Source organism: Sebastes umbrosus, chromosome 4, assembly GCF_015220745.1.
Source record: "Sebastes umbrosus isolate fSebUmb1 chromosome 4, fSebUmb1.pri, whole genome shotgun sequence".
NCBI lineage: Eukaryota > Metazoa > Chordata > Actinopteri > Perciformes > Sebastidae > Sebastes > Sebastes umbrosus.
This window is the reverse complement of record NC_051272.1, coordinates 269,739-288,698: the sequence shown is the minus strand read 5'-3', so window position 1 is coordinate 288,698 and position 18,960 is coordinate 269,739. Positions and strand designations below refer to the sequence as shown.

Here is an 18,960-nt window from a genome sequence, read left to right as displayed (position 1 = left end):
CACAGGTCACTTCAGAGAGAGAGAGCGTTCCTATTGGCTGAGCTCCGGTTGGTGGGCGGGGTTTTGGTGTTTCCTCAACAGATCTCAACATGGCTGACGGGTCACAAACTTTCTCATGTTACAGCTAAACCGTGCACTACAAGATGATTGTGAGAACATGTGAGGAGAGGAATAGGCATTAACGTAACAGAATATTGATTCATATTTGATCAGCGCTGTCTAGTTTCACCGTCTGATCAGAGTTCAGAGTGATTGACAGCCGGCTCTCAGAGACGGCAGCTGGATAGCAGACCTCAGATCAGCTCTGACTGCTTGTTTTCCTCCGGTACCTGTCTCATGTACTACTGTCACGATATAGCAACCATTTTATAAAAATAACTTTTTTTAATCATATTTGCTCCAATCTACCTACTTCAGCTTTAACTGGTTTATATAGACCTTTCAACCCAAATATTATCTTCACAAGGACAGATGTGGCCTGTTTGAATCACAGCTCAACCATAGCTAAAAAAGGCCGACATCATGTAGGGGGGGCAAAGGTGCCGTAGGCGGACTGTCCTCAGTGCGAGGGGTCTGCGGCGATGTCGGCACCCCGTCTCGTTGCTTATGCTGCTTTATCATCAGCATTCATAACCATACAATCTTTATGATTAAATTGAATAGAGCACAAAGTTCTTCACAGATCTAGCCTCGTAATTGTGCTCTCAAAGTGCTCCAGATTGATGCATTTACCTTTAAAGGTCCCATATCAGCTCATCTTCAGGTTCATACTTGTATTTAGTGTTTCTACTAGAACATGTTTACATGCTGAATATACCTGTATTCGCCCTCTGTCTGAAACGGATTCCTCCGTATATTGAGCGTTTTGATAGTTTCACAGTATTTATATAAAGAACTTAAACCTGCTTTATAATATAAAAGACATGAAAATCTCACTTTTTACAATATGGGACCTTTAAAATGTTCTTCCATGGGAGCATAACCCCAAACCCCCCGTAGAGGGTCAGAGGTTCAACCCCACAGTCTCATAAAATCCTGCGGTAAACACTGTATTAGCCTACGTCATCCAAAACTCATTGCGGCGCCGTTGGCCTACATGTGCCCCGTTGCTCTGGCCTCCTCTATGGCTTTATAAACACGGTGGATGGTGGTAAAGGCATTGTAGGGTCTTCAGCACTGACCCCAATCTATGGCGGTAAACACAGCGGGTGTCCTGCCATCTGTCAGAGCAGGCGCGGCCATTTGGCAGATAATCCCCTATTTCCATGTGTGTCCTGATGTAAATAACCGGGTCTCGTGAGAAACTTCACCGGCATGAAAATCACACAAGAAAAGCTGATTTCAGTTGTTCCCTCAATACACGAGAATCACATCTCTGCACGGTGAAAAAGCTTCGCAAGAACACCCAATCGTGACATTCACATACATGTTGTGAGAGTTCCTCTGTTCACGCAGTAAAGTGCTCTCACTGGATCAAAGATATCACACATTAACACTGTAGCCATATAATATAATATAATATAATATATAAAATAAAATATAATATAATATAATATAATATAATATAATATAAAATATAATACAATATAATATAATATATAAAATAAAATATAATATAATATAATATAATATAATATAAAATATAATACAATATAATATATAAAATATAGTATAATATAATATAATATAATATAATATATCAAATAAAATATAATATAATATAATATAATATAATATAAAATATAATACAATATAATATAATATATAAAATAAAATATAATATAATATAATATAATATAATATAAAATATAATACAATATAATATAATATATAAAATATAGTATAATATAATATAATATAATATATCAAATAAAATATAATATAATATAATATAATATAATATAAAATATAATACAATATAATATAATATATAAAATAAAACATAATATAATATAAAATATAATACAATATAATATAATATATAAAATATAATATAATATAATATAATATAAAATATGAAATATTTTTCGACATACTATACTATGACTTTTTTTTCAACGTACTATACCATTACTTTTTAAAATTTTCGACACATTATAATATTACTTTTTTATTATTTTTCGACATACTGTACTATGATTTTTTTTTTACTTTTTTCGACATGCTATACTATGACTTTTTTTTTTTTTTTTTGACATACTAAACTATGACTTTTTTTTTTTTTTTTGACATACTAAACTATGACTTTTTTTTTTTTTTTTTGACATACTATACTATGACTTTTTTTTTTTTTTTTGACATACTATACTATGACTTTTTTTTTTTTTTTTTGACATACTATACTATGACTTTTTTTTTTTTTTTTGACATACTATACTATGACTTTTTTTTTTTTTTTTTGACATACTATACTATGACTTTTTTCAGCAGAATGTACTATGACTTTTTTTCAACATATATTTGATTTTTTTTTCCGACATGCTATACTTTGACTTTTTTTTTTTTAACTTTTTTCGACATACAGAAAACCAGAAATTGTAATAAATTTTACTGAATTGTTACAAAATAAATATAATATCTGATATATTCAGCTTCCCTCTGTGTGCTTCAACATCTCCTTAGCAGCTGATGGACGTTACCGCTGGCATCACAGTGCGCTTGGTGGATCCTGTTGGGTCTCTAAACTCTGGTGTACGGTCATAGACCTGCTCTATATATAAAGCGTCTTGAGATAACTTCTGTTGTGATTTGACGCTATACAAAAATAAATTGAATTGAATTGAACTGAATCACGACCAGTTGAGGAAACCATCACCATTCAGTCCAGCAAACTTCCCAGGAAAACAACCATCCTGTTCCTGCTACAGACACGATGCCGACTCTCCAAAGACCCAGAGCTGAGAGTGGATCTTGGAAAACAACTAAAGTTCCCTGATCACATCATACGACGTCACTGATGCTGCATCCTAGATCTTGCAACCTAATATGACGTATCATTTCTAATATAATATAGTTTGAATAAATGAAGTGCAAATAATAAACTATGACTTTTTCAATTATTTCAACATATTATACTGTGACTTTGTTTCGACATACTATACTATGACTTTTTTATTTTTTCCAACATATTATACTATGACTTTTTTTTAACTTTTTTGACATACTGTACTATGAATTTTTCATTTTTCTACATATTATACTGTGAAGTTTTTTAGACTTACTATACTATCACTTTTTGTTAGTATGTCGAAAAAAATTACAAAAAAAGTCATGGTATAGTATGTTGAAAAAAGTCATAGTATGTCAAAACAATAAAAAAAAGTCATAGTATAGCATGTCGAAAAAAGTCAGAATGTTATGTTGAAAAAAGTTTTAAAAAAGTCATAGTATAGTATGTCGATAAGTTTAAAAAAAGTAATCGTAAAGTATGTCGAAAAAATTACAAAAAAAGTCATTGTATAGTATGTAAAAAAAAGTCATAGTATAGTATGTCGAAAAAAGTAAGAAGTAAATTATAGTATAGTATGTCAGAAAAAGTTAAAAAAAAAAAGTAATCGTATAGTATGTCGAAAAAAGTTTAAAAAAAAGTCATAGTATAGTATGTCGAAAAAAAAGTCATAAAATAGTATGTTGAAAAAGTAAAACAAGTCGCAGTAAAGTATGTCAAAAAAAAAAAGTCATAGCAAAGTGTCGAAATTTTTTTAAAAAGTCAGAGTACAGTATGTCGAAAAAAGTAAAAAAAAACGTCATAGTATAGAATGTCGAGAAAAGTCATAGTATATTATGTCAAAACAATAAAAAAAAGTCATAGTATAGTACGTCGAAAAAAGTAAAAAAAAAAAGTAATCGTACAGTATGTCGAAATTTTTAAAAAAAAATCATATTATAGCATGTCGAAAAAAGTCATAGTATAGCGTGTCGAAAAAAAAGTCATAAAGTCATAGTATAGTATGTCGAAAAAAAGGTCATAGGTTAGTATGTCGAAAAAAGTCATGGTATAGTATGTCGAAAAAAGTAAAAAAAAAAAGTAATTGTATATAATGTCGAAAAAATTAGAAAAAAGTCATAGTATAGCATGTCGAAAAAAGTTTAAAAAAAAGTAATTGTAAAGAATGTCCAAAAAATTACAAAAAATGTCATAGTATAGCATGTCGAAAAAAGTAAAAAAAAAAAGTCATAGTATAGCATGTCGAAAAAAGTAAAAAAAAAAAGTCATAGTATAGTATGTCGAAAAAAAAAAAAATCATAGTAAGTATGCCGAAAAAAGTTAAAAAAAGTCATGCTGTTATGATTTTGTTTTAGTTTTTTCGACGTACTATACTATGACTTTTTATGACCTTGTTTTGACATACTACTCTAGGACTTTTTTTTAGACATGCTATAATACGATTTTTTTCAACATTCTATACTGTGACGTTTTTTTCCGACATTATTACTTTTTTTTTGTTTTTTTGATATACTATAGTTTGACTTTTTTTTGTCGACATACTATAATATGACAATCTTTATACATACTATACTGTGATTTTTTTCGACATTGTATAATATGATTTTTTTTACATTCTATACTAAAACTTTTTAATGACTTTTTTGGCAAAATACTATACCATGAAGTTTTTTCGACATACTTTATTATGATTTGCCTTCCTCTGGTTCTCCAGCTGCTCCTCCAGCGTTTTCTGGAGGACGGAGACACAAAAAAAACAACATTACAGACACACAATCATTCAAATATAAACATCATGTCATTTGACTGTTGTAGTTTCCAGCTGTGTACAGACCGTTGTCTTCTTCAGGTCCACCTCTCCTCACCTTGATGTTCTCGTCTCCATTCGTTCTGCTCCTCCTCCCCAACACCTCCTGTGTTTTCTCTGAGAACCAACAAAGAAGTCAAATTATCTCCTTAAACAGGTTTTAGTTTCAGCTGCAGGTATTCTGACGTTCGGGACACCAGAGATAATGATATTCTTGGGAAGTGTAAATCACACTGAATGATGTCTGTATGTCCATGTCTAATACAGACCATATCCTATGATTTCATGAATTTTCAAGAAGTTCATAACGAAGCTAAAGAGGCCACTGATTTAATATTTTGTACGCTTGCAATATTCAACAACATTAAACACAACGTTGGTAATGCTAAAATGATTCTACCTCAGAGCTTCAGCACAGATCTGTCTGTATCATGTTCCTCTTCTTCCTAGATGTCATCCATTGAGGCTGCACATCTAACAGTGCGTAACAAATGACACCTGTCATAAAGCTGCAGTTGGTAACTTTGGCATTTGCACGATTCCACGCACCCGAGGGAAATTCAGAGCAAAGCAGCGTCTAAAGCAGATGTCAATCACTGCTTGCACAGCTCTGAACTCAAACTGTCAAACTAGGCAGCACTGATCATATATGAATCAAGATTCTGTTACTGCATTGCCTATTTCTCGCCTCGTATGTTTTCAGAAACATATTTTAGTGTACCGTTTAGCTGCAAAATGAGAAAGTTAAGTCAAGTTAATACACCCGCCGAGTGTGAAGTCGATCGGATGAAGGGTTCTCGAGATATGCGAAGGAGGAAATACCCACAGACGTACAGATATTCCTTAGTTTACGGTCATGTGGAAAATCACAGTCTTCTATCGAGGGAAACTTTGTTTGACAGTGAGAGCACAGAAGTGGCTGTCAAACGAACGGTGTAATGTGGGTGACTGATTGTCGTGTGATAAGAGCATTTGCCAAAATGCAATGAAGAGCAGCATCTTTGCGGTTTCTATCAATAATTCTAGTAATCAGTTAAAAACACTGATGCTACAGTTTGATGGCTAGGAAACAAAGTTAAAGATAGCATCACTTTTATAATGTAATAATTATTAACATGTAAGCAGTACTGTAATTCTTCACCACATTTTACCCCAAAACATTTAAATATTAGGCTGTATAGTTATAGCCGTGGCAGGCCATTTTACATAATGATTAATTTAATGTTTCTAACTTTATATATAAATTATATTGCTAATAGTACTTCCGTTCTTTGACTTAACTAACCGGGCACAGCGGTATTACTAATAATCTGAGTACTTCTTATTCCACTGATTATTACCGATACATCCTTTATATTGAATTAAAGCTGAAGGAGGTGAGATTGGAGCAAATATGATTTAATAAAGTTATTTTCATTTTTTAACGGTCGCTATATCTTGACAGTAGTACATGAAACAGGCAAACTGAGAGAAATCATGTTCCTCGGTGTCCTCCGGTGCTCCTAACGGCATCTGCAAGATTTCACAGACCGGAGGAAAACAAGCAGTCAGAGCTGATCTGAGGTCTGCTGTCCAGCTGCCGTCTCTGACAGCCGGCTGTCAATCACTCTGAACTCCAAACAAACGGTGAAACTAGGCAGCGCTGATCAAATATGAATCAATATTCTGTTACGTTAATGCCTATTTCTTAGTGACGTTACGTGCTTAGTCGAGGCTTCGTTGCATGTGTCGAGTAATCCAGGAAGTTTTCCGCGATGTGCGTATCAAGGCTTGTATCGTTTTAGACCGATGACGTCATTGATGACGTCTGAGGCCTCGCTGCCCGGCCGTACCGCTGACTGGTTCAGGAAGTGGTTCAGATCTGCACTGGTTAAACCACAGAACACTAATATCACCCCTCCTAACATTATTATATTATATTACACTACAATACAATTATTGACCAAAGGATTGGTTTACACACTTAAGATGCATTACTCATAAAACAATTAGTTTATTATACATGTATGATATATACTCATAATACACTTACCATAACATAGACATTATCTTATATATTATATAGATATAAATGGATTACATGGTAATATATTTTGTTTCATTGTTTATAGTCATTCCCAACAGCCTTTACTGGCTCTAAATACAGAATCTCAACAACAGTCTAACAGTATAACAGTATAACAGTCTAACAGTCTAACAGTATAACAGTCTAACAGTATAACAGTCTAACAGTCTAACAGTCTAACAGTCTAACAGTATAACAGTCTAACAGTCTAACAGTATAACAGTCTAACAGTCTAACAGTCTAACAGTATAACAGTCTAACAGTCTAACAGTCTAACAGTATAACAGTATAACAGTCTAACAGTATAACAGTATAACAGTATAACAGTCTAACAGTCTAACAGTCTAACAGTCTAACAGTCTAACAGTCTAACAGTATAACAGTATAACAGTCTAACAGTCTAACAGTCTAACAGTCTAACAGTATAACAGTCTAACAGTATAACAGTATAACAGTATAACAGTATAACAGTCTAACAGTATAACAGTATAACAGTATAACAGTATAACAGTCTAACAGTATAACAGTATAACAGTATAACAGTCTAACAGTATAACAGTCTAACAGTCTAACAGTATAACAGTCTAACAGTCTAACAGTCTAACAGTATAACAGTCTAACAGTCTAACAGTCTAACAGTATAACAGTATAACAGTCTAACAGTATAACAGTCTAACAGTATAACAGTATAACAGTCTAACAGTCTAACAGTCTAACAGTCTAACAGTCTAACAGTCTAACAGTCTAACAGTCTAACAGTATAACAGTATAACAGTCTAACAGTCTAACAGTCTAACAGTATAACAGTCTAACAGTATAACAGTATAACAGTATAACAGTATAACAGTCTAACAGTATAACAGTATAACAGTATAACAGTATAACAGTCTAACAGTATAACAGTATAACAGTATAACAGTATAACAGTCTAACAGTATAACAGTCTAACAGTATAACAGTATAACAGTCTAACAGTATAACAGTATAACAGTATAACAGTATAACAGTATAACAGTCTAACAGTATAACAGTATAACAGTATAACAGTATAACAGTCTAACAGTATAACAGTCTAACAGTATAACAGTATAACAGTATAACAGTATAACAGTATAACAGTCTAACAGTATAACAGTATAACAGTCTAACAGTATAACAGTATAACAGTCTAACAGTATAACAGTATAACAGTCTAACAGTATAACAGTATAACAGTCTAACAGTATAACAGTATAACAGTCTAACAGTATAACAGTCTAACAGTATAACAGTCTAACAGTATAACAGTATAACAGTCTAACAGTATAACAGTCTAACAGTATAACAGTCTAACAGTATAACAGTATAACAGTCTAACAGTATAACAGTATAACAGTCTAACAGTATAACAGTATAACAGTCTAACAGTATAACAGTCTAACAGTATAACAGTCTAACAGTATAACAGTATAACAGTATAACAGTATAACAGTATAACAGTCTAACAGTATAACAGTATAACAGTCTAACAGTATAACAGTATAACAGTCTAACAGTATAACAGTCTAACAGTATAACAGTCTAACAGTATAACAGTATAACAGTCTAACAGTCTAACATCTATCACAGATCAGATCAGCTGTTTGACTCTCTCTGACCAGCAGCTGGTTTCATGTTCACATGAAGAGGACAGAAATTAACCCTTTAATGAACCAATTTACTGGAAAGCTGCAAAGCTTCATGAAGCTTCAGTTCGCCATCACTGCTATTCCTCTCCTCACATGTTCTCAGGATCATCTCGTAGTGAAGGTTTAGCTGGAACATGAGAACGTTTGTGATGCCGCCGCCATTGTGAAATCTGGTGAAGGAACGCCAAGTTCGGTCACATGACCGGAGCTCAGCCAATAGGAACGCTCTCTCTCTCTGAAGTGACCTGTGATTGGTCAAAGTCTCCCGTCACGGGCTAGATGTTGTAAAGCCTGAAAACAGAGCCATGAGGAGCAGAAGTCTAGTTCTCTCTCAGAACACTTCAATTACAATATGCTGAAAGGTTATTATGGGATGTCTGCTCAATGATGCCAAACATATACTGACTACTCAAGTTTTTATACAAAACGGAATCAGTTGAAAACGGAAAGAAAAGCTCCCGCTCTTCCACTGTCGGACCTTCCCAGTGTGACACCCAGCGGAAGTAAACAGTGTGACACCCAGCGGAAGTAAACAGTGTGACACCAGCGGAAGTAAACAGTGTGACACCAGCGGAAGTAAACAGTGTGACACCAGCGGAAGTAAACAGTGTGACACCAGCGGAAGTAAACAGTGTGACACCAGCGGAAGTAAACAGTAGCAGCACTAAGCTAGCAGCTGTAGTCATATTGAGCTCCATTGAGTGTTTGCAGCAGCAGCAGGAGAACTACTGGAGTCCTCCATCACATCTTCACATCTTTAGTTGAGCTGTAATTCAACAACAATGTCTGCAGTTGTCAGTCTGAGAGAGTTTGTCAACCAGCGACTAACTGCTGCTGCTGAAGAGATATTCAGAGTTTATGAATCCACTCTGGTGGAGTTCCAGGAAGAGATTGATCGTCAGCGCAGACTGTTGGATCTCACCTGGAAACCTGAAGTCAAGTTACACAGGCTCGGTGAGTCCAACCTCTCATGATGCTGTTGAAGAGCTCCAGAGGAGAGGGACTGTCTCTCATCACAGTAGTCTCCTGTCTCTTTGTCTCTGTCTCTCATCACAGTAGTCTCCTGTCTCTTTGTCTCTCATCACAGTAGTCTCCTGTCTCTTTGTCTCTCATCACAGTAGTCTCCTGTCTCTTTGTCTCTCATCACAGTAGTCTCCTGTCTCTTTGTCTCTCATCACAGTAGTCTCCTGTCTCTTTGTCTCTCATCACAGTAGTCTCCTGTCTCTCTGTCTCTCATCACAGTAGTCTCCTGTCTCTCTGTCTCTCATCACAGTAGTCTCCTGTCTCTTTGTCTCTCATCACAGTAGTCTCCTGTCTCTTTGTCTTTGTCTCTCATCACAGTAGTCTCCTGTCTCTTTGTCTCTCATCACAGTAGTCTCCTGTCTCTTTGTCTCTCATCACAGTAGTCTCCTGTCTCTCTGTCTCTCATCACAGTATAGATCTCCTGGCTCTCTGTCTCTCATCACAGTAGTCTCCTGTCTCTTTGTAGTCTCCTGTCTCTTTGTCTCTCATCACAGTAGTCTCCTGTCTCTTTGTCTTGTCTCATCACAGTAGTCTCCTGTCTCTTTGTCTCTCATCACAGTAGTCTCCTGTCTCTCTTGTCTCTCATCACAGTAGTCTCCTGTCTCTCTGTCTCTCATCACAGTAGTCTCCTGTCTCTTGTCTTGTCTCTCATCACAGTAGTCTCCTGTCTCTTTGCTCCTCTGTCCTCCAGAGCTCCCACAGCAACATGTCTGGAAGGAGGAGGAGGTTCTGGCTGAGCAGCAGCTCTGTATTCAGGAGAGGAACTCCAGTCCGGACCAAGAGGACCCAGAGCCTCCACAGATTAAAGAGGAACAGGAGGAACTCTGCAGCAGTGAGGAGGGAGAGCAGCTGGTACTGAAGCAGGAGGCTGATGCCTTCATGCTGACTCCTGCTGATGAGGAAAGTGAGCCCAGTGAAGACCACACTCTGGACTTTAGTATCCGTGCAACTCAGAGTGCGCTGGAGGAAAAGCCTTTAAGCTCCATGTCAGCTCAAAGCTCTGTAGTATCAGAACCAACCAGTGACCAGCAGCTCCTCTCTCACAACTCTCATGAAGCTGAAAGCCAAGATCAGAAAGGAGGCGAGCCTGGAGACTCAGGATCAACTAGAGATGCAGAACCAGAACAACAGAACCAACATCACAAAAGCAAACGCCACACTAACAATGTATATAACCCAACTACGGCAACGATTCACCGTAAAACTCACACAGGTACAAAGTCTTTCAAATGTGACACGTGTCAGAAAGCTTTCGAATATAAGTCACAGTTTCAGAGACACCTGGTAATCCACACAGGTGAGAAGCCGTACCTCTGCAAGGCCTGCGGGAAAAGATTCTGTGACATTTCATCAATGAAAAGGCACATGAGAATTCACTCAGGTGAGAAGCCGTATACCTGCAAAACATGTGGGAAAGGGTTCAGACTTAATGTTCCCTTGAAACGCCACATGAGAACCCACACAGGTGAGAAGCCGTACCTTTGCAAGACCTGCGGGAAAATATTCCGTTGCAATTCAGCATTGATTAAACACATGAGAACTCACTCAGGCGAGAAGCCGTACCTCTGCAAGACCTGCGGCAAAAGTTTCAGTGACAGTTCATCACTTAAAAGGCATATGAGCATCCACACAGATGAGAAGTCATATGCTTGCAAAACATGTGGGAAAGATTTCAGACTCAGGTGTCACTTGATAAGCCACATGAGAACTCACACAGGGGAGAAACCGTATATTTGCAAAACATGTGGGAAAGATTTCAGATGTAGCAGTAACTTGAAATACCACATGAGAACCCACACAGGTGAGAAACCATATATCTGCAAGACATGTGGGATGGATTTCAGATGTAGCAGTAACTTGAAATTCCACGAGAGGAAGCACACAGGTGAGAAGCCGTATCACTGCAGCACAGAGGATCCAGTTTTATTCACAAAAGAATGTTTAGAAAAGCCAGATGATAAATGCTAGGTACTCGACAGAAAAACATGTAGAAGACGGAAAAAATAGTGTCTGCTAGGGGAGGGGAAATGAATTCATGTAAAAATCAAGATTCTTATTTTCTAAGATTCTGAATCGATTCAAAAGTTCCACAGATGTATTTTTAAAAATGTTTTTTCTACAAAAGAACCTAGATATGGCTACTGATGGACAGTAATCATACACACCAAGTCAAAGTTGTGTTGAGTATTATTGTGTAATTTTCTAGTACTTTTACGGTGTTATTTTGTGTATAATTTATTTTTGAAAATTGGGAAGTTTGTGAGATATAAAAAGACAGCCAGCCTAAACCTACCAAATTTATTTACACAACAGGCAGCATTTTTATTTTCTGTGTAACCTGAACTTGTTAATCTTGAAGTCACAGAGAATTGAGAAATACTAAAAACGTTGAGTAAAAAGTGTTTAATTGTGCAAGTTTAACTTCAATAAACTCCATAAACTTGTATATATTCCTCCTCTTCCATGCCATAATTTGCCACACCGCCTTTTACACACAGCAGACTGGATTAGATCCTGAAACTAGCTCCCGTATTTACTGAATTGAGAATCAATTTTGAAATAAATCGTGACCCCAAGACTAAAAATTGAATAGTGAGATACTGAAAGATTCACACCCATTTGTATTTATTTATGCATTTCTTTTTTGTTCCTTGAATTATTTTCAACCCCTTCTTTTATTTTTGTTATTATATTATTTTTAATAATTTAAATTATCTTTCCTATCCAATTGTGCCTTGTATGTTAGAAGTATTGAGTTTAGATTACAATGCCTTAATGTTTGTAAATTAATTTTCTTCAATTAAAAAAAAACAAAAAAAAACTTCCACTGTCGGAACTTAACAGTGTGACACCCAGCGGAAGTAAACAGTGTGACACCAGCGGAAGTAAACAGTGTGACACCAGCGGAAGTAAACAGTGTGACACCAGCGGAAGTAAACAGTGTGACACCAGCGGAAGTAAACAGTGTGACACCAGCGGAACTTAACAGTGTGACACCCAGCGGAAGTAAACAGTGTGACACCCAGCGGAAGTAAACAGTGTGACACCAGCGGAAGTAAACAGTGTGACACCAGCGGAAGTAAACAGTAGCAGCACTAAGCTAGCAGCTGTAGTCATATTGAGCTCCATTGAGTGTTTGCAGCAGCAGCAGGAGAACTACTGGAGTCCTCCATCACATCTTCACATCTTTAGTTGAGCTGTAATTCAACAACAATGTCTGCAGTTGTCAGTCTGAGAGAGTTTGTCAACCAGCGACTAACTGCTGCTGCTGAAGAGATATTCAGAGTTTATGAATCCACTCTGGTGGAGTTCCAGGAAGAGATTGATCGTCAGCGCAGACTGTTGGATCTCACCTGGAAACCTGAAGTCAAGTTACACAGGCTCGGTGAGTCCAACCTCTCATGATGCTGTTGAAGAGCTCCAGAGGAGAGGGACTCACACAGGATCCGGATCAGAGCCGGACTGGGACTATAAATCAGACCTGGTATCTCAGGCCAGTCCGGTCCATCCCAGGCCTGTAGGGCTGCCTGTGAGCACCAGGTTCTGTTGGAGGTTCTTCTCTCATACTGGCCACCTTGAGACATCAATAATAGGGAGGATTTCAAACCAGAGCTTTGGGTCTGGGGGTCCTCCAACAGAAACATCTGAGTTTCAGAGACTTTGTTTCCTGAATCCTGGTGACTTTAAAACAATGAAAATAATAAGAACACTGCAACAGCATTTTTATGATAAACTTCTAATTTGATCTTTAAATCTCAGGAAATAAAACTGAATAATTCCCCCCTCTGGTGTAAACTGTGCATGTGAATATCTAACATAAACTAATATTCATCAGTTATAATTCATTGTTTTGCCCCTGCTGTTCCTTTTTTAGGATTATACAGATTATACAGATTATACATGCTGTACAGAGACACAAACAGGTTAAAAAAAGTAAATTTGATATAAATTGGGAGAAATATGAATTGTGACCCGGAGAGGAAACCAGGAGAGGACAACGACAAACTGGAGTCTCCTGAGAAAATCAGAGGCTTGGTTAGTCTGCTGTTCTGGCCCATCAGACACTGGGATACGTCTGGGAGGATAAAACTATGAGTGATTCATGGTTGTTAATTTATAATTTACCGTGCATTAAGTCACAATATCAATGATGCTGAATTCCTTATTAAAACATGTTTTGAACTTCAGATGGGTCTCATACAGTATAGCAGTAATACATTACATCATCATTCATGTTTGTTGAGTCTTATCAGACCGAACACATTCAGCCTCTGATGGGGGGGCAATGCCAGCCCCACTTTGGCCCCGCCCCTGGCAGCCAGACACAGACAGACAGACAGACACAGAGAGACAGACACAGAAACACAGAGAGACAGACAGACAGACACAGACAGACAGAGAGACAGACACAGAAACACAGAGAGAGAGATGGATAGTAAACAGCAGAGGATCAGAAGAAACAGAAAGATGTTCCTCTGATGTGAACAGTCAGGCTTCAGCTCGTGAGGAGATCAATAGCGCGACGCTTCCGGTCACTACGGGAACCCACGCGGCGCAAATCCGCTGATTCTGCACCGTTATGTATCACCATTATGAATCTCCTAGAGAACCTGATCTGGAGAGGGCAGAGGAGATCCGGCAGCTTGTGAGATGCTCCGGTACGCATGACAATGTCACGGTACGCCATAAGGAGAAAAATGAGTACAATACTGCATACCGCTACGTACCGGCCCATTTTGAGCACTGCTCATCTCTCATGACATGTTGAGCCAGGCAGCTGGCCCATAACTGCTTAACGCTACACTCCCTCCCTCTCCTCCTCGCTGTGGCCGCCCGGCACAGAGCGATTGGGCCAGCCCAGTGAGCCCAGTGTCAATCAAGGAAAAGAAATGGGCCAATTTACCTATTTTATGGGCCAAAAAAAAAAAGATGGCCAGTCCAGCCCTGATCCTGATGCTTTAAAGATTAACGCGTTGTCTTGTTCTGCTCAGATGTCTCTTTGTCTCTCATCACAGTAGTCTCCTGTCTCTTTGTCTCTCATCACAGTAGTCTCCTGTCCCTTTGTCTCTCATCACAGTAGTCTCCTGTCTCTTTGTCTCTCATCACAGTAGTCTCCTGTCTCTTTGTCTTTGTCTCTCATCACAGTAGTCTCCTGTCTCTCTGTCTCTCATCACAGTAGTCTCCTGTCTCTTTGTCTCTCATCACAGTAGTCTCCTGTCTCTTTGCTCCTCTGTCCTCCAGAGCTCCCACAGCAACATGTCTGGAAGGAGGAGGAGGTTCTGGCTGAGCAGCAGCTCTGTATTCAGGAGAGGAACTCCAGTCCGGACCAAGAGGACCCAGAGCCTCCACAGATTAAAGAGGAACAGGAGGAAGTCTGCAGCAGTGAGGAGGGAGAGCAGCTGGTACTGAAGCAGGAGGCTGATGCCTTCATGTGGTCTCCTGTTGATGAGGAAAGTGAGCCCAGTGAAGACCACACTCTGGACTTTAGTATTGATGGAACTCAGAGTGCGCTGGAGGAAGAGCCTTTAAGCTACATGTCAGTTCACACAGGTACAAAGTCTTTTAAATGTGACACGTGTCAGAAAGCTTTCGAATATAAGTCACAGTTTCAGCGACACCTGTTAATCCACACAGGTGAGAAGCCGTACCTCTGCAACACCTGCGGGAAAGGATTCTGTGACATTTCATCATTGAAAGGGCACATGAGAATCCACACAGATGAGAAGTCGTTTACTTGCAAAACATGTGGGAAAGCTTTCAGACATAATGGTAACTTGATAAGCCACATGAGAATCCACACAGGTGAGAAGCCGTACCTTTGCAAGACCTGCAGGAAAAGATTCCGTTTCAATTCAGCATTGACTAAACACATGAGAACTCACACAGGTGAGAAGCCGTACCTTTGCATGACCTGCGGGAAAAGTTTCCGTGACAGTTCATCACTGAAAAGGCATATGAGCATCCACACAGGTGAGAAGTCATATGCTTGCAAAACATGTGGGAAAGATTTCAGATGTAGCAGTAACTTGAAAGACCACATGAGAACCCACACAGGTGAGAAACCGTATATTTGCAAGACATGTGGGAAGGATTTCAGATGTAGCAGTAACTTGAAATTCCACGTGAGGAAGCACACAGGTGAGAAGCCGCATCACTGCAGCACAGAGGATCCAGTTTTAGACACAAAAATTTTTTAGAAAAGCCAGATGATAAATGCTAGATACTCGACAGAAAAACATGTAGAAGATGGAAAAAATAGTGTCTGCTAGGGGAGGGAAAATGGATTCATGTAAAAATCAAGATTCTTATTTTCTAAGATTCTGAATCGATTCAAAAGTTCCACAGATGTATTTTTAAAAATGTTTTTTCTACAAAAGAACCTAGATATTGCTACTGATGGACGGTAATCATATACACCAAGTCAAAGTTGTTTTGAGCATTATTGTGTAATTTGTTTTTGTTATTTTGTGTATAATTTGTTTTTGAAAATTGGGAAGTTTCTGAGATATAAAAAGACGGTTAGCATAGACCTACCAAATTTATTTACACAACAGGCAGCATTTTTATTTTCTGTGTAACCTGAACTTGTTTTTCTTGAAGTCACTGAGAATTGAGAAATACTAAAAAACATTTAGTAAAAAGTGTTTAATTGTGCAAGTTTAACTTCAATAAACTCCATAATCTTGTACATATTCCTCGTCTTTCGTGCCATAATTTGCGGTAATAATAGGTGTAATGGAAAATGACATTGTATGTAGTGATGTCTCTTTATGCAACAGTGGAAAGTTACTGTCTGTGTGCTCTTTTTGTCATGTAGTGGGAAAGTACTTTTACTAGAGTGTTGACTTTTACTGGGACACTGTCTGAGTAAAGCAACTCCTTATCTGTGCAAAACAACTCCTTTTCTCACAGTCCCTGTTGTAGATTTCTATATAATCACATTGCAATAATCTCCTGCAGTGCACTTTTCTGCAGACTTTGTGTGACTCTGTATAACCAGTGCTTCTTCTTGCAAGAATAAAATACAACAAAGACATTTCATCTGTTTGAGATCTTTATTTCAACGTTCATTAGAACTCATCTTGACAGAATGTCCATTACATAGGGCACAGCAGACTGGATTAGATCCTGAAACTAGCTCCCTTATTTACTGAATTGAGAATCAATTTTGAAATAAATCGCGACCCCAAGACTAAAAATTGAATAGTGAGATACTGAGTGAGGTAGTCATTGAGCTAGCAGCTTGTAGTCATTGAGCTAGCAGCTGTAGTCATTGAGCTAGTGAATCAGAGGAAAGGAGTGGAGATAAGTCTGAAAAAAAAGATCTGAAAAATGTCGTACAAAAAAGTCAGAAACAAAAGATCAGAAAAATGTCCAAAAAAAAAGTCTGAATAAAAAGATCTGAAAATGTCGGACAAAAAAAGTCTGAAAAAAGAAATCTGAAAAATGTCGGACAAAAAAGTCCGAAACAAAAGATCTGAAAAATGTCCAAAAAAAAAGTCTGAAAAAAAAGATCTGAAAATGTCGGACAAAAAAAGTCTGAAAAAAAAGGATCTGAAAAATGTCGGACAAAAAAAGTCTGAAAAATGTCCGAAAAAAAAGATCTGAAAAATGTCGGACAAAAAAAATCCAATACAAAAGATCTGAAAAATGTCGGAGAAAGAAAGTCTGAAATAAAAGATTTGAAAAATGTCCGAAAAAAAAGTTTGAAAAAAAAATTCTGAAAAAGAAATCCAAAAAATGTCGGACAAAAAAGTCCGAAACAAAAGATCAGAAAAATGTCCAAAAATAAAGTCTGAATAAAAAGATCTTAAAATGTCGGACAAAAAAATTCTGAAAAAAAAATCCGAAAAATGTCGGACAAAAAAGTCCGAAACAAAAGATCTGAAAAATATCGGACAAAAAAGTCTGAAAAAAAAGATCTGATTAAATAGATCTGATAAAATAGACCTGAAAAATGTCTGAAAAATAAATATCAAAAATATAAAAAAAAAAAAAATCTGAAAAAAAAGATCTGAAAAATGTCAGACAGAAAAGTCTGAAAAAAAAGATCTGAAAAATGTCCGAAACAAAAGATTTGAAAAATGTCGGACAGAAAAGTCTGAAAAAAAAGATCTGAAAAAAGTCTGAAACAAAAGATCAGAAAAATGTCCAAAAAAAAAGTCTGAATAAAAAGATCTTAAAATGTCGGACAAAAAAATTCTAAAAAAAAAATCCGAAAAATGTCGGACCAAAAAGTCCGAAACAAAAGATCTGAAAAATGTCGGACAAAAAAGTCTGAAAAAAGAAATCTGAAAAATGTCGGACAAAAACGTCAGAAACAAAAGATCAGAAAAATGTCGGACAAAAACGTCAGAAACGAAAGATCAGAAAAATGTCCAAAAAAAAAGTCTGAATAAAAAGATCTGAAAATGTCGGACAAAAAAAGTCTGAAAAAAAAGATCAGAAAAATGTCGGACAAAAAAGTCCGAAACAAAAGATCTGAAAAATGTCCAAAAAAAAAGTCTGAAAAAAAAGATCTGAAAATGTCGGACAAAAAAAGTCTGAAAAAAAAGATCTGGAAAATGTCGGACGAAAAAAGTCTGAAACAAAAGATCTGAAAAATGTCGGACAAAAAAGTCCGAAACAAAAGATCTGAAAAATATCGGACAAAAAAGTCTGAAAAAAAAGATCTGATTAAATAGATCTGATAAAATAGACCTGAAAAATGTCTGAAAAATAAATATCAAAAATATAAAAAAAAAAAAATCTGAAAAAAAAGATCTGAAAAATGTCAGACAGAAAAGTCTGAAAAAAAAGATCTGAAAAATGTCCGAAACAAAAGATTTGAAAAATGTCGGACAAAAAAGTCCGAAACAAAAGATCTGAAAAATGTCCAAAAAAAAAGTCTGAAAAAAAAGATCTGAAAATGTCGGACAATAAAAGTCTGAAAAAAAAGATCTGGAAAATGTCGGACGAAAAAAGTCTGAAACAAAAGATCTGAAAAATGTCGGACAAAAAAGTCTGAAACAAAAGATCAGAAAAATGTCCAAAAAAAAAGTCTGAATAAAAAGATCTGAAAATGTCGGACAAAAAAAGTCTGAAAATAAAAAGATCAGAAAAATGTCGGACAAAAAAGTCCGAAACAAAAGATCTGAAAAATGTCCAAAAAAAAAGTCTGAATAAAAAGATCTGAAAATGTCGGACAAAAAAAGTCTGAAAATAAAAAGATCAGAAAAATGTCGGACAAAAAAGTCTGAAAAAAGAAATCTGAAAAATGTCGGACAAAAAAGTCCGAAACAAAAGATCTGAAAAATGTCCAAAAAAAAAGTCTGAAAAAAAAGATCTGAAAATGTCGGACAAGATGTCTGAAAAAAGTCTGAAAAAAAAGATCTGAAAAATGTCGGACAAAAAAAGTATGAAAAATGTCCGAAAAAAAAGATCTGAAAAATGTCAGACAAAAAAAGTATGA

The 18,960-nt window shown here is 36.6% G+C and overlaps 1 protein-coding gene and 1 long non-coding RNA gene across 3 annotated transcripts; one reads left to right on the top strand and one right to left on the bottom strand.

Annotated features, from left to right (window-relative positions):
• Positions 1–4,570: 4,570 nt before the first annotated feature.
• On the bottom strand, positions 4,571–5,392 carry LOC119487545. Of its 2 annotated transcripts, XR_005206722.1 has the most exons (3): positions 5,155–5,392; positions 4,813–4,871; positions 4,578–4,679 (listed from the first exon to the last, which is right to left on the bottom strand). It is a non-coding gene; the product is annotated as an uncharacterized LOC119487545 (long non-coding RNA). The 2 variants fall into 2 exon arrangements; XR_005206721.1 differs by having other exon boundaries at positions 4,571–4,871.
• A 3,698-nt stretch (positions 5,393–9,090) lies between these two features.
• LOC119486620 (zinc finger protein 23-like) lies at positions 9,091–16,202 on the top strand. The gene is made up of 4 exons (XM_037766864.1): positions 9,091–9,440; positions 10,201–11,474; positions 12,702–12,894; positions 14,751–16,202. Exons 1-4 carry the CDS (start codon positions 9,269–9,271, stop codon positions 15,704–15,706), a joined length of 2,595 nt encoding a protein of 864 aa, XP_037622792.1. The 5' UTR covers positions 9,091–9,268; the 3' UTR covers positions 15,707–16,202.
• Positions 16,203–18,960: the final 2,758 nt, after the last annotated feature.